Below are 12,000 nucleotides of genomic sequence, written 5' to 3'. Positions count from 1 at the left end.
TGGAGAAAGGGAGAGTCACCTTCATCCTCACCATTATCATTAAAGGCATTTCATCATTTCATCACATATTCATTTGTGTGTGTGTGTGTGCGCGCGAGTGCAAATGTGTACGTGTCAAAAGCCCTGCATTATCAGAATCTGTCTACGCAAACCAGGTTAGTTAGGGTGGAGACAGCCAGGGTCATAAACTAGATTGATGGTTTTCCAGATACCCAGATAGCATAGCAAGTGCCCCCTGCCAGGCACTTTGGGTAAATAATAGCTTTAAATTCTCCTCCGGCTAACTGCATTTGCTTGGCCTGCCAGATTAGCATAGATGTGAATTTCCATAAGGGTTTTATGAGAGCTAGCTGGAACCAGCGCTAGATGCTAATTCAAGGTTGAAGCTCTCCTCATGCGTTCATCTAATTGCTTAGGCTGTGCTGCTAGCCAGAGGCAAGTTTGGCTGGAGACAATACGTCCTGTGGGTTATAATGACCAATGCTGTGTGAGTCATTAAGCAAGCGGGGTAATCGCTGAGCAATGTGTCAGACTAAATGGAAATGGTATTTTTTATAACTATGGTGGGCCAGTGTTAAAATACATGGTAGGTGTAAAAAAGCAGTTGGATATGGCCCAATAGATGTCAAAGGACAAGTTTGAGAGAATATTTCCTCCAGATCAAAATGATGTGTGGAGACAGTTGGTGTGGGGGTGGGGCGGTAGCTGTCCAGATAAAAGCTGATATCATGCTCAAGATTCATTTGTATCAATTCCCTCGCTAACTCACGGAAACAAGTCCACAAACAGATGGTTAAACTGCGAACACTGTTCTGACACCAGAGGGAGAGATAACACACGAGCATGCTAACCCTTTAGTCCACACGACACAACGTAGAGATAAGTCACCACCAAAACGTGATGAGACTAGCACTGCTTTGAATTAGACAGCGAGTCATTGTCACATCCCAACACTGCTCAAACGCAATGCCACTGAGAAGAAATGTGCAGGTTAGGGCTCCTGTCAGGGAACTAACTTGGCTCCTCTTTCTCAGGCGATGCATGCAGAGCCAGCAGTGTGTGTGTTTCAGTATGTTTCAGATGAAAGTGTGTGTGTATGAGAGGTAAAGTGTATGTGTGTGTGTGTGAAATCAGTGAGTCAGCATTTGAGCCTGTGTGTGTGTGAGCCAACGTTTGTGGTTTGTTTGCGTGTGAGTCCCTGTGTGGGGCCCTTTCTCCTCTCGCGTGTGTGGAGTGCCACCTCTGCTGTCTCTGCTGACTCGTTACAAAGGCGGGAGCTCTGCCAATATCTCTACACCCAGGGCAGGCCATCTCGTTTTGTAATGTATGCACAAACACAACAGCTGATTGGACAGAAAGGCCTTGGTGTGCGCAAGCAGGGGAGCACGGAGAGGCCAGGGTCCAGGGAGAAAAGTGTCAAGAGGTCAAAAGAACCCTGGTCCTATTTTTCTCCCTCCATTCTTTCTATTTTCCAATTTCACTCGCTCTCTCTCTATGCGTCACACCCAAATATATATTTGTAAATGGTTCAACACTGCCTGTGCTGACAAAATCTATGTCAACAAACCTTGTTAACAATTGATTATCACTATGAAGCTTTTCAACGCTGATACAACTGTAGGGTCAACAGACACAACACATGGAAGTAGCTTTGTTAACAACCTTTTTCCACATTTTGTATTTTACATGAAGAGGGGAAGATTTGATGTTGCAATGGTATATGGCTGATGACTCTGTCGTTAAGGAGCGCTACATGCTATCTCAGTATATAATGACATTCCTTTCTCATAACCAGCCTCTCTATTTAACAACCAGAGGAGGAGAGGAAGAGCATAGACAACCAATGACATTACATCCTAATGAAATCACTTTCACTTAAATGGGAAAGGGTGGGAGAGACAATATACTGGAATATCAGTTTTATGTTAGAGAAGGAGCAGAAGGAGGTGAAAAGACAGCTACAGTTTGAATTGAGGGCACAAACCCATGCAGTCCCTGTGTGTGTGTTTGCGTGTGTTATACCTTCTCATGGATCTCCTGTGTGGACTGGGCGTCACAGAAGGCGACAGTGGCCAGGTCTTTGAGGATGGGCATCTCTACTGTACAGTCACGCCCATCTAACAGGGCCACTAGGGGGCGAGGGTGCATCGGCCCATTCATGATCTGGGGCCGGATACCTACACACACACACAGAGACAGAGAGAGAGAGAAGATAAACAGAGGAGAGGAGAGGAGAGAAGATATACAGAGGAGGGGAGAGAGAGAGAGAGAGAGAGAGAGAGAGAGAGAGAGAGAGAGAGAGAGAGAGAGAGAGAGAGAGAGAGAGAGAGAGGAGATAAAGAGAGGACAGAGAGAGAGAGAGGAGATAAAGAGAGGACAGAGAGAGAGAGAGAGAGAGGGGGGGAGATAGAGAGAGGACAGAGAGCGCAAGAACAGAGAGAGAGAGGAGATAAAGAGAGGACAGAGAGAGAGAGAGAGAGAGAGAGAGAGAGAGGGGGGGGGGGGGGGGGGGGGAGATAGAGAGGACAGTGAGAGAGAAATTAGATAGAGAGAGGACAGAGAGCGCGAGAACAGAGAGAGAGAGGAGATAAAGAGAGAGGGAGAGAGGGGGGGGGGAGGAAACTTGATGAAAACCTGAGGGGTCGGCACATTGTTAACAATAAACTACATTGGAGAATAGATTGCAGTGTGTGAGTCTCTTTAACAGATTCACTGAACCGCACCTGCACAAAGACATTGGATGTGCATATGTAATCTTTTCCCTCCCTCACACACACACGCTGTGAAAATTGACAGTTCGATACAATGAATGCTCTGACTCCACAATCACCTGGTAAGATGGATCAATAACACACACGCAATACTTCCTGAAATGACCAACCCCTCTGCTGTGTCTCATCGTTGTGACTCCTGATAACTCCAGTTACCAGGCAACAAAGCCTTTCACCCCATGAGGTCACTCCCACCATATCACAACCCTGCAGGGGCAGTGTATGTGTGTGTGTGTGCGTGTGCATGTGTATGTGCATGCTTGTGTGTGTGTTTGTGTGTACGCACTACAGACACACACGCGTAAGCAAGCACACCCACAACTGTGTTCTGTATCTGTTACAGCATGATACTACAGACACAAGTATCTCAACCTTCTCCAAACACACTGCACAATATCACCAATGTATCATCCCTGGAGCTTTATACTCTGTGAAGGAACAGAGTGAAAAAAGAGAAGAGCGACTCTGGGCAGAATGAAACCAAATTCCATCCAAAAAAAGGAAAGGGGGGTGGGGGGGAGAGAGAGAGAAAGCACTTTGCACACCACTCCTCCAGCGCTCCCTCGCTCCCTACTGCTGTTGTCATGGTGATTACAGGATTTGGGCAGGATTATGAAATATTTGATTTAGTGGCGTCGGTGCTGCTGAAGAGCAGATCTGAGCTTTTCTCTCCCCTCTGTGTCCATTTCAACATCAGAGAGAACAGACTGTAACCTGTGCCCATTGAACGAGAACACAAGATAGACCAGAAACACAAAAGAAATACAGAGAAATGTGTCAGAATGTACAACAACACAAAAACAATGTCCCTTAACACCACTTGGTTCTTCATGAGTTTTCCCTAATAACAATAACCAGCTAACCACAACATCCTAAATTGTATCCAGCATAAGAAATGTATGAATTCCGTCTTGGTGGCGGTAACCAGGGAGGTTGAAATCATAACGTGACGCTAGCACTGAATGATTCATTTTTTTCATACAGTTCAACCTAAAGAGAGCACCTAATAGACTTCCTGTATAATGTCACAGCTGTGAAAGACAGCCATTCTTTGGGAGGTCACCACTGAGCCCTGTGAGTGTGGAGATGTGAGGGATGGCTAGTACATACAGTGCATTCAGAAAGCATTCAGATCTCTTCATCGTTTCCACATTTTGTTATGTTACAGCCTTATTCGAAAATTGATTAAATTAATTGTTTTCCTCATCATTCTACACACTGTAAGCAAGGCCTAATTGCCCAACTTCAGCGCTAATGCTCTTGTGGCTCACATTTACGTTGAAGCACCTTTGAAGCACCTTTGACAGCGATTACAGCGTCAAGTCTTCTTGGGTATGACGCTAGAAACTTGGCACACCAATATTTGGGGAGTTTCTCCCATTCTTCTCTGCAGATCCTCTCAAGCTCCGTCAGGTTGGATGGGGAGCGTCGCTGCACAGCTATTTTCAGGTCTCTCCAGAGATGTTCGATTGGGTTCAAGTCCGGGCTCTGACTTAGCCACTCAAGGACATTCAGAGACTTGTCCCGAAGCCACTCCTGCTTGGCTGTGTGCCATGTTTCCTCCAGATGTGATGCTTGAGATTCAGGCCAAAGAGTTCAATCTTGGTTTCATCAGACCAGAGAATCTTGTCTCTCATGGTCTGAGAGTCCTTTAGGTGCCTTTTGCCAGGGGGCTGTCATGTGCCTTTTACTAAGGAGTGGCTTCAGTCTGCAAACTCTACCATAAAGGCCTGATTGGTGGAGTGCTGCAGAGATGGTTGTCCTTCTGGAAGGTTCTCCCATCGCCACAGAGGAACTCTAGAGCTCTGTCAGAGTAACCAACGGGTTCTTGGTCACCTCCCTGACCAATGCCCTTCTCCCCAGATTGCTCCGTTTGGCCAGGCAGCCAGCTCTAGGAATAGTCTTGGTTGTTCCAAAGTTCTTCCATTTAAGAATGATGAAGGCCACTGTGTTCTTGGGGACCTTCAAGCCTGCAGACATTTTTTGGTACCCTTCCCCAGATATGTGCCTCAACATAATCCTGTCTCAGAGCTCTACAGATAATTCCTTCGACCTCATGGCTTGGTTTTTGCTCTGACATGCACTGTCAACTGTGGGACCTTATAGACAGGTGTGTGCCATTCCGAATCATGTCCAATCAATTGAATTTACCACAGGTGGACTCCAAGTTTTAGAAACATCTCAAGGATGATCAATGGAAACAGGATGCACCTGAGCTCAATTTCGAGTCTCATAGCAAAGGGTCTGAATACGTATGTAAATAAGTTGTTTTCATGTTTAATAAATTTGCAAACATTTCTAAAAACATGTTTCCCTTTGTCAGTATGGGGTATTGTGTGTAGATTGATGAGGGGGAAAAAATATTGAATCAATTTTAGAATAAGGCTGTAACGTAACAAAATGTGGAAAAGGGGAAGGGGTCTGAAAACTTTCCGAATGCACTGTAGATACTTCTGTGTATTATTATCTTTTATGTATTATTATCATGGGTACGTGTCTTTGTGCCTCTCACACGGTGTCAGTCAACTCTCACAGCCTTTTACATGACGAAGCACAGAGGAAGGAAATTGCCATGACAACATAGCTCTTTACAATTGTGTGAATATGGTACCTATAGATTCAATATCCCTGGAAGGATGGAGGTCTATAGCTATTTATTGCACAGTTCACTTTCTCTCCATGGGACTGTGCGTGGTAGTCTGGCTGACGCGACTCCCGTAGTACACAGCGAACGAGCGCTGTGACACACTGGTCTGGCTATGGGTCCACCATAAATGCATTAGTCGCACAGAAATTGGCTGAGCTTTGATTGGTTCTCTTAAATGTTTTTCTTTTTCTTTCCTGGGTGGTTTGAGACCTGGATTTGAAAATCTATGTGTGGTTGTCTTTGTGGGTTCTTGAGTGAGAAAGACACAGAAGAGCCACCTTCATTATCGACGCATCCTGCCTACAACACCAAGCAGCTTTGCCAGACTCCGAAGTCAGGAAGACTTCAAGTTTGGCACTAGCCCGACTGTGTGCAGGGCGCTCTGAAGTAAAATACTGTTCCACAGACACACGCCTGAATCTCCTTACACTCCTGCAGACCCCATTAACATAGCACAGAATTGGTGAGCACAACCTCCTTCAAATACCCTATTAGCTGAGAGCAGAGGGTCACACTCACACACAGTTTAGAGGCAAACGAAATACTGGCAACAGTCGGAAGTGGGTCAAAATACTGATGATTAATTATTTCCTTGTGGCTAATAGACTTTCAGCACCCTAATAAGTCAGAACAAGAAGCTCTGCTAAATACATGATACATTGCTGGCTAATTAGCTACTAATGAGAGCTTAATGTGGACCTAATACCTGGTCAGTAATTCTGAAGAGCTTCTTAAAGGGATACTTTGGGATTTTGGCAATGAGGCCCTTTATCTACTTCCTCAGAGTCAGAGGAACTCATGGATACAATTTTTTTGTCTCTGTCCAGTATGAAGAAAGTTAAGAGGTAGTTTTGTGACCCAATGCTAAATAGCATTAGTGCAATGACTGGAAGTCTATGGGCATCTACTAGCATGCTAGCAGATATCCATAGACTTTCAGTCATTGTGCTAACGCTAGTTAGAAATTGTGCTAGCGCTAGTGAGCAACTTCCTTCAAACTGCACACAGAGACATAAAAATGGTGTCCACACGTTCATCTGACTCCGGGGAAGAAGATAAAATCGCAAAGTATCCCTTTAAAGCAGCCTGGGAGAAAATGACATGAGGCAAGTCAACCACAGGCGGCTGGTGACCCCTTAATTGGGGAGTACGGGCTCATAGTAAAAGCTATAACGGAATACATGGAATGTTATCAAACACATCAAACACATGGTTCCCATTCCATTCCAGCCATTATTATTAGCTGTCCTCCCCTCAGCAGCCTCCTGTAAAGTCAAATGCAAGTCACATCATGTCAAATGTGCTACAACTCCATACTGTTCCAGAATGTTCTCAACGACATAAAAAAATGCTAATGTATGCATACATGTTCTGGATAATCTGAAAATAGAGTGGAGATTAACAGATATGCTCACACCCACGTGCACAAACCCACCAGCACACAGGACACAGGACACAGGACACACACACACACACACACACACACACACAGTTAGAGTAGATTTATCCAGTCTAGCCTGTCTTGTTGACTAGCCATCTTCCCCATGGGATCCCTCATCCTTACTGAACTGACATGTCCTCTGAGATCTCATCACCACAGCTGGTCCAGGACCAGTGCTTATGTAACCGAGGTGGCTCTGTGAACCACACTCACGTGATAAGTAACATTGCTGGAGACACCAAGACTTGTGTTAGCTACCCAAGCAGCGATCCTCAACCAATTTGCTAACAAACAGGGTCTGACTCTCTTCCTTGAAGATCACTGAAATGAAAACTAGCTCATGAGATCTACATTTGTGCCAGCTAACATCCCCAAGGACCGCTGCAAGGCCGTGTCAGGCCAACCGGTGAAGTTCCTTGTTGTGGTTCCTGATATTTTTCCTCCGCCACTGTGTGTTCTGGGAACCAACCATGAAGTTACAGTTGTGTGTCCAATTAAACCCACTTGTGGTCCTAAATCAGCACTTATACAGGCTACTAATCAAATCAAATGTTATTTGTCACATGCGCCGAATATAACAGGTGAACCTTACAGTGAAACGCTTACTTAAAAGCCCTTAACCAACAACGCAGGTAAGAAAAATACCAACAAAAAAAGAAAGAAAAGTAACAAATAATTAAAGAGCAGCAGTAAAATAACAATAGCGAGGCGATATACAGGGGGTACCGGTACAGACTCAATGACTCACCGGTTAGTCGACCTTTGGCAGAGATTACAGCCTTGAGTCTTCTTGGGTATGACGCTATAAGCTTGGCACACATGTATTTGGGGAGTTTCTCCCATTCTTCTCTGCAGATCCTCTCAAGCTCTGTCAGATTGGATGGGGAGCGTTGCTGCACAGCTATTTTCAGGTCTCTCCAAAGATGCTCAATTGTGTTCAAGTCTGGACCCAACTTTCTTCTAACAATGAGTAAGGCATGAGGAATCCAACGAAATGGTCAAAAACCACCCACGGACCGTTCACACCCCACGCCAATCCCACCCCATCAACAAGTATACAGGATCCGTTTTCTATGTCTGACAAGTAGTATGGAGCTGCTACTTGGAATTTTGTTGTATGTATGTTGTTTCAACATACATACAAAAACATTCAACAAAAAAATTTGGTGAAGTTTTTGTTTTCCTGTTCAGAGAAATTAGTCACTGAAGATGTTTGGTTTATATTCCATCCCACATCCTGATATTACCATGTTTTGACCACTAGATTATAGATTATAGATTAAGGTATGACATCAACCAAATTCACTGAGAATACATTATATAGGATTAACTTCTTCGAGATAGGGGGCGCTCTTTTAATTTTTGGATAAAAAAAGATGCTCGACTATGCATGTAATTGACAGCTTTGGAAAGAAAAAACTCTTGACGTTTCCAAAACTGCAAAGATATTATCTGTGAGTGCCCCAGAACTAATGCTACAGGCGAAACCAAGATGAAGTTTCATACAGGAAATGCCCCAGATTCTGAAGGCGCTGTGTTCCAATGTCTCCTTATATGGCTGTGAATGCGCCAGGAATGAGCCTGCCCTTTCTGTCGTTTCCCCAAGGTGTCTGCAGCATTGTGACGTATTTGTAGGCATATCATTGGAAGATTGACCATAAGAGACTACATTTACCAGGTGTCCGCCCGGTGTCCTGCGTCGAAATTATTGCGTAATCTCCAGGTCCATGTGCGTTCCATTTCTTCAGAGAAGAAACTAAACTGCCACGAATGACTTATCATCGAATAGATATGTGAAAAACACCTTGAAGATTGATTCTAAACAACATTTGCCATGTTTCTGTCGATATTATGGAGTTAATTTGGAAAAAAGTTCGCGTTTTAATGACTTAATTTTCGTTTTTTTTCTTACCCAAACGTGATGAAGAAAACAGAGCGATTTGTCTACACAAATAATCTTTTTGTAAAAACTGAACATTTGCTATCTAACTGAGAGTCTCCTCATTGAAAACATCTAAAGTTCTTCAAAGGTAAATGATTTTATTTGAATGCTTTTCTTGTTTTTGTGAAAATGTTGCATGCTGAATGCCAGGCTTAATCCTATGCTAGGCTATCAATACTGTTACACAAATGCTTGTTTAGCTATGGTTCAAAAGCATATTTTGAAAATCTGAGATGACAGTGTTGTTAACAAAAGGTTAAGCTTGAGAGCAAATATATTTATTTCATTTCATTTGCGATTTTCATGAATAGTTAACGTTGCGTTATGGTAATGAGCTTGAGGATGTATTCAAGATCCCGGATCCGGGATGGCTAGAATGGTAAGATCCAATACTCCGAGCCGCAGCTCCATACTACTTACATAACTGATACTACGGTATATATCAGTGATCATCAACTAGATTTTTTATTGAGCAGATGGTTGGGGGGCTGGAACAAAATTACAAATCATTTGTAGTCTGCAAATGTGACTGCAAGAAGCCCAAACCGATATAATATTTGACAAAAAAAAATAAAAAAATTCAGACCGTGCTTACATTTGTATACAATCACATATCTCTCTATTATGCGTGGGAATACTTGGGAACAGATTTCCAAAATTAAAATCACTTGGAGCTGATTTCCAGTTTTTTTTTTACAGTCTTTTACCTCCAACAATAAAAATTCCATTGCTCAGAAAACTTGGAGGGGCCAAATAAAACAACCGTGGGCCAAATCCAGTTGGGAACCCTGCTATATAGCCATGGTTGGGGTGGGACTGGCATGGGGTGTGAGGGGTCCGTGGGGGGCTTTTCACAATATATTTGGATTCTCATCATATATTGTAACTCATCATTCGAAAAAAGTGTTAGCCAAAACGGATGTTAATTACTATATTTATTGAATATTATATGAATCCTATAAATTAAAATGTCTGCCTCCCGATTAGCGCCACGCATTATGCACTAGAGGTGTTACTACAGACCCGGGTTCGATGCCCGGCTGGGACCGGGAGACCTATGAGGCGGCGCACAATTGGCCTAGCATCGTCTGGGTTAGGGGAGGGTTTGGCCGGCCGGGATATCCTTGTCCCATCACGCTCTAGCGACTCCTTGTGGTGGGCTGGGCACATACATGCTGACTCGTGTCACCAGTTGTAGAGTGTTTCCTCCAACACATTGCTGCGGCTCGTTTCTGGGTTAAGCGGGCAGGTGTTAAGAAGCGCGGTTTGGTGGGTCCTGTTTCGGAGGACGCATGACTTGACCTTCGCCTCTCCAAAGCCCATTGGGGAGTTGCAGCGATGAGACAAGATCGTAATTGGATCGCAATTGGATATCACGAAATTGGGGAGAAAAAGGTGGTAAAATACAAAACAAACAAAAAAATGCTTAATTTCTCAGAGATCAAATTATATATCAATACAATAATGTTTCAGGAATGCTAATCTTATGTTTCCAACTACAGAAACGATTTCAGAACAATCTGAGATGGTGGGAGACGAAATCCTCTTTCTAGTGCTTTTTGAGGTGGAACGACCCACTCTTCTCTGTACTAAAGGCTCTGGTCTGTTTAGCACCACTATGGGTGTTTGGCAGGCTAGCATGAGCCCCACCCAAAGCCTGTGTCATTGGAAACCAGTGCAGGGGTAGACACTAGCCAAAACAGGGTGGAGAAAATCCACACTAGACAAAATACTAGCCTCATCTTAAGGGGGAAAATGAAAAATGAGCCCTTTGTTTTAATGGATAAAGATGCCACTGTACCATTTGAAGCCACCAATTTGATACAATGATACACTTCATAGTTAATAGAGAATCGATTACTACACTGAGCTACGTAAACACAGAAGATGCTTCGTATTTAGCTTATTGTCTATCAAATAACACTAACACAACCGATAGATCACATTGCTCTGAGACTCAAGGAAGGAAGTGTGTCACCACCATGCAGCGTTGTTTTGATACTTCTCATTGGATGAGTTAGACACCTGGCCAACTACAGCCGCGATCTAGATGCTTTCGTGGAGTATGAAAGAAGCTTGCAGAGAGACATTAGCATCCACCCACAGATGAAGCCCAGATGTTCTGCCACTAAAATCCTTTTTTGGATTCTGACAACTGAAATATAAAGGCCGCCTCTAAATTCCTTCGTAGAAATGAGCCGTTCCTTCAGATAATACGATAGAGTGTCTAGTTCCCATTTGGATGTCTGATCAGACAGTTCCTATTCTCTGCTGCCAGAGGGTGAGTCACAGATTTAGAGGAGAACCATTTCCTAAATAGAGCAAAACAATTGAGAAACGATCCCTCAACTACCCCTCACTTTTTCTTGGAACTTTAGTTATATTTCATTGGATTACATTAAAGGACACTACCCTTCTCTGCTTCAGTTTGATCCTTCTAATGTAATGGAGGAAATTGAGTTAATTGTAACAACAATGAATAAGCTCTTGGCATCTTTTTAGATTCATCCAAAGCATTTGACATGGTTGATCAATAAATATTACTTTCTAAATGACATTATTACAGTTTTCATGATTATACATATAATTGACTATATAGTTATGTTTATGCTAGAGAACAATTTGTTCATGCAAGATATCCTGTGGCGTCCCACAGGGTTCAATAATTGGACCTTTGTTAGTTCTAATCTATATCAATGACCTTGCTGCTGTGTCTTCTACTGTACTTCCCATTCTCTTTGCTGATGACACCAATTTGATTTTATCGTCACACAATAATTTTGATTCAGTAATTAATGATGCCAACTAAGGTATGGCCAAATTTTCTGAATGATTCCAAATTTTAAAAAATATATCTTTAAATGTTAAAAAATCCAACTTTATTTTATTCACTAGTAAGAATAAGAAATATTGCAACAACAAACAACAAAAAGAGCCAGAATCTCAATTGGTGGGAATGAAATTGAACTAGTCACATGCACTAGATTCCTCAGAATTCTAATTGATGGAAAAATATCCTGGAAAGATCATATTCAAATTTTCTACACAAAGTGATGAAATCTGCTGGCTTCATCAGAAATATTAGTGGTTTTGTTCATCAAGCTTGCTTCCTAACTCCATACTATAGCTCAATTTACCCATATTTAATTTCATGTAATATTGTCTGGATCAGTATATACACCTCCTACCTACACATTGT

At 42.9% G+C, this 12,000-nt stretch overlaps 1 protein-coding gene across 9 annotated transcripts in view; it reads right to left on the bottom strand.

Moving 5' to 3' along the window:
* The window catches only part of LOC109889971 (C-terminal-binding protein 2), a 120,325-nt gene that overhangs the window by 5,894 nt on the left and 102,431 nt on the right, over window positions 1-12,000 (bottom strand). For all 9 annotated transcript variants that reach the window (XR_002255356.2, XM_020481855.2, XM_020481856.2 and 6 more), the window contains one exon: window positions 2,023-2,177. Coding sequence is in view for 8 of the 9 variants with exons in the window: in XM_020481855.2 (XP_020337444.1) it covers window positions 2,023-2,177 (155 nt within the window). In the remaining variant the exon portion in view is untranslated. The remainder of the gene's footprint in view (window positions 1-2,022; window positions 2,178-12,000) is intronic.

This window comes from Oncorhynchus kisutch, linkage group LG4 (genome assembly GCF_002021735.2).
Source record: "Oncorhynchus kisutch isolate 150728-3 linkage group LG4, Okis_V2, whole genome shotgun sequence".
NCBI lineage: Eukaryota > Metazoa > Chordata > Actinopteri > Salmoniformes > Salmonidae > Oncorhynchus > Oncorhynchus kisutch.
This window is presented reverse-complemented; position numbering and strand designations above follow the sequence as displayed.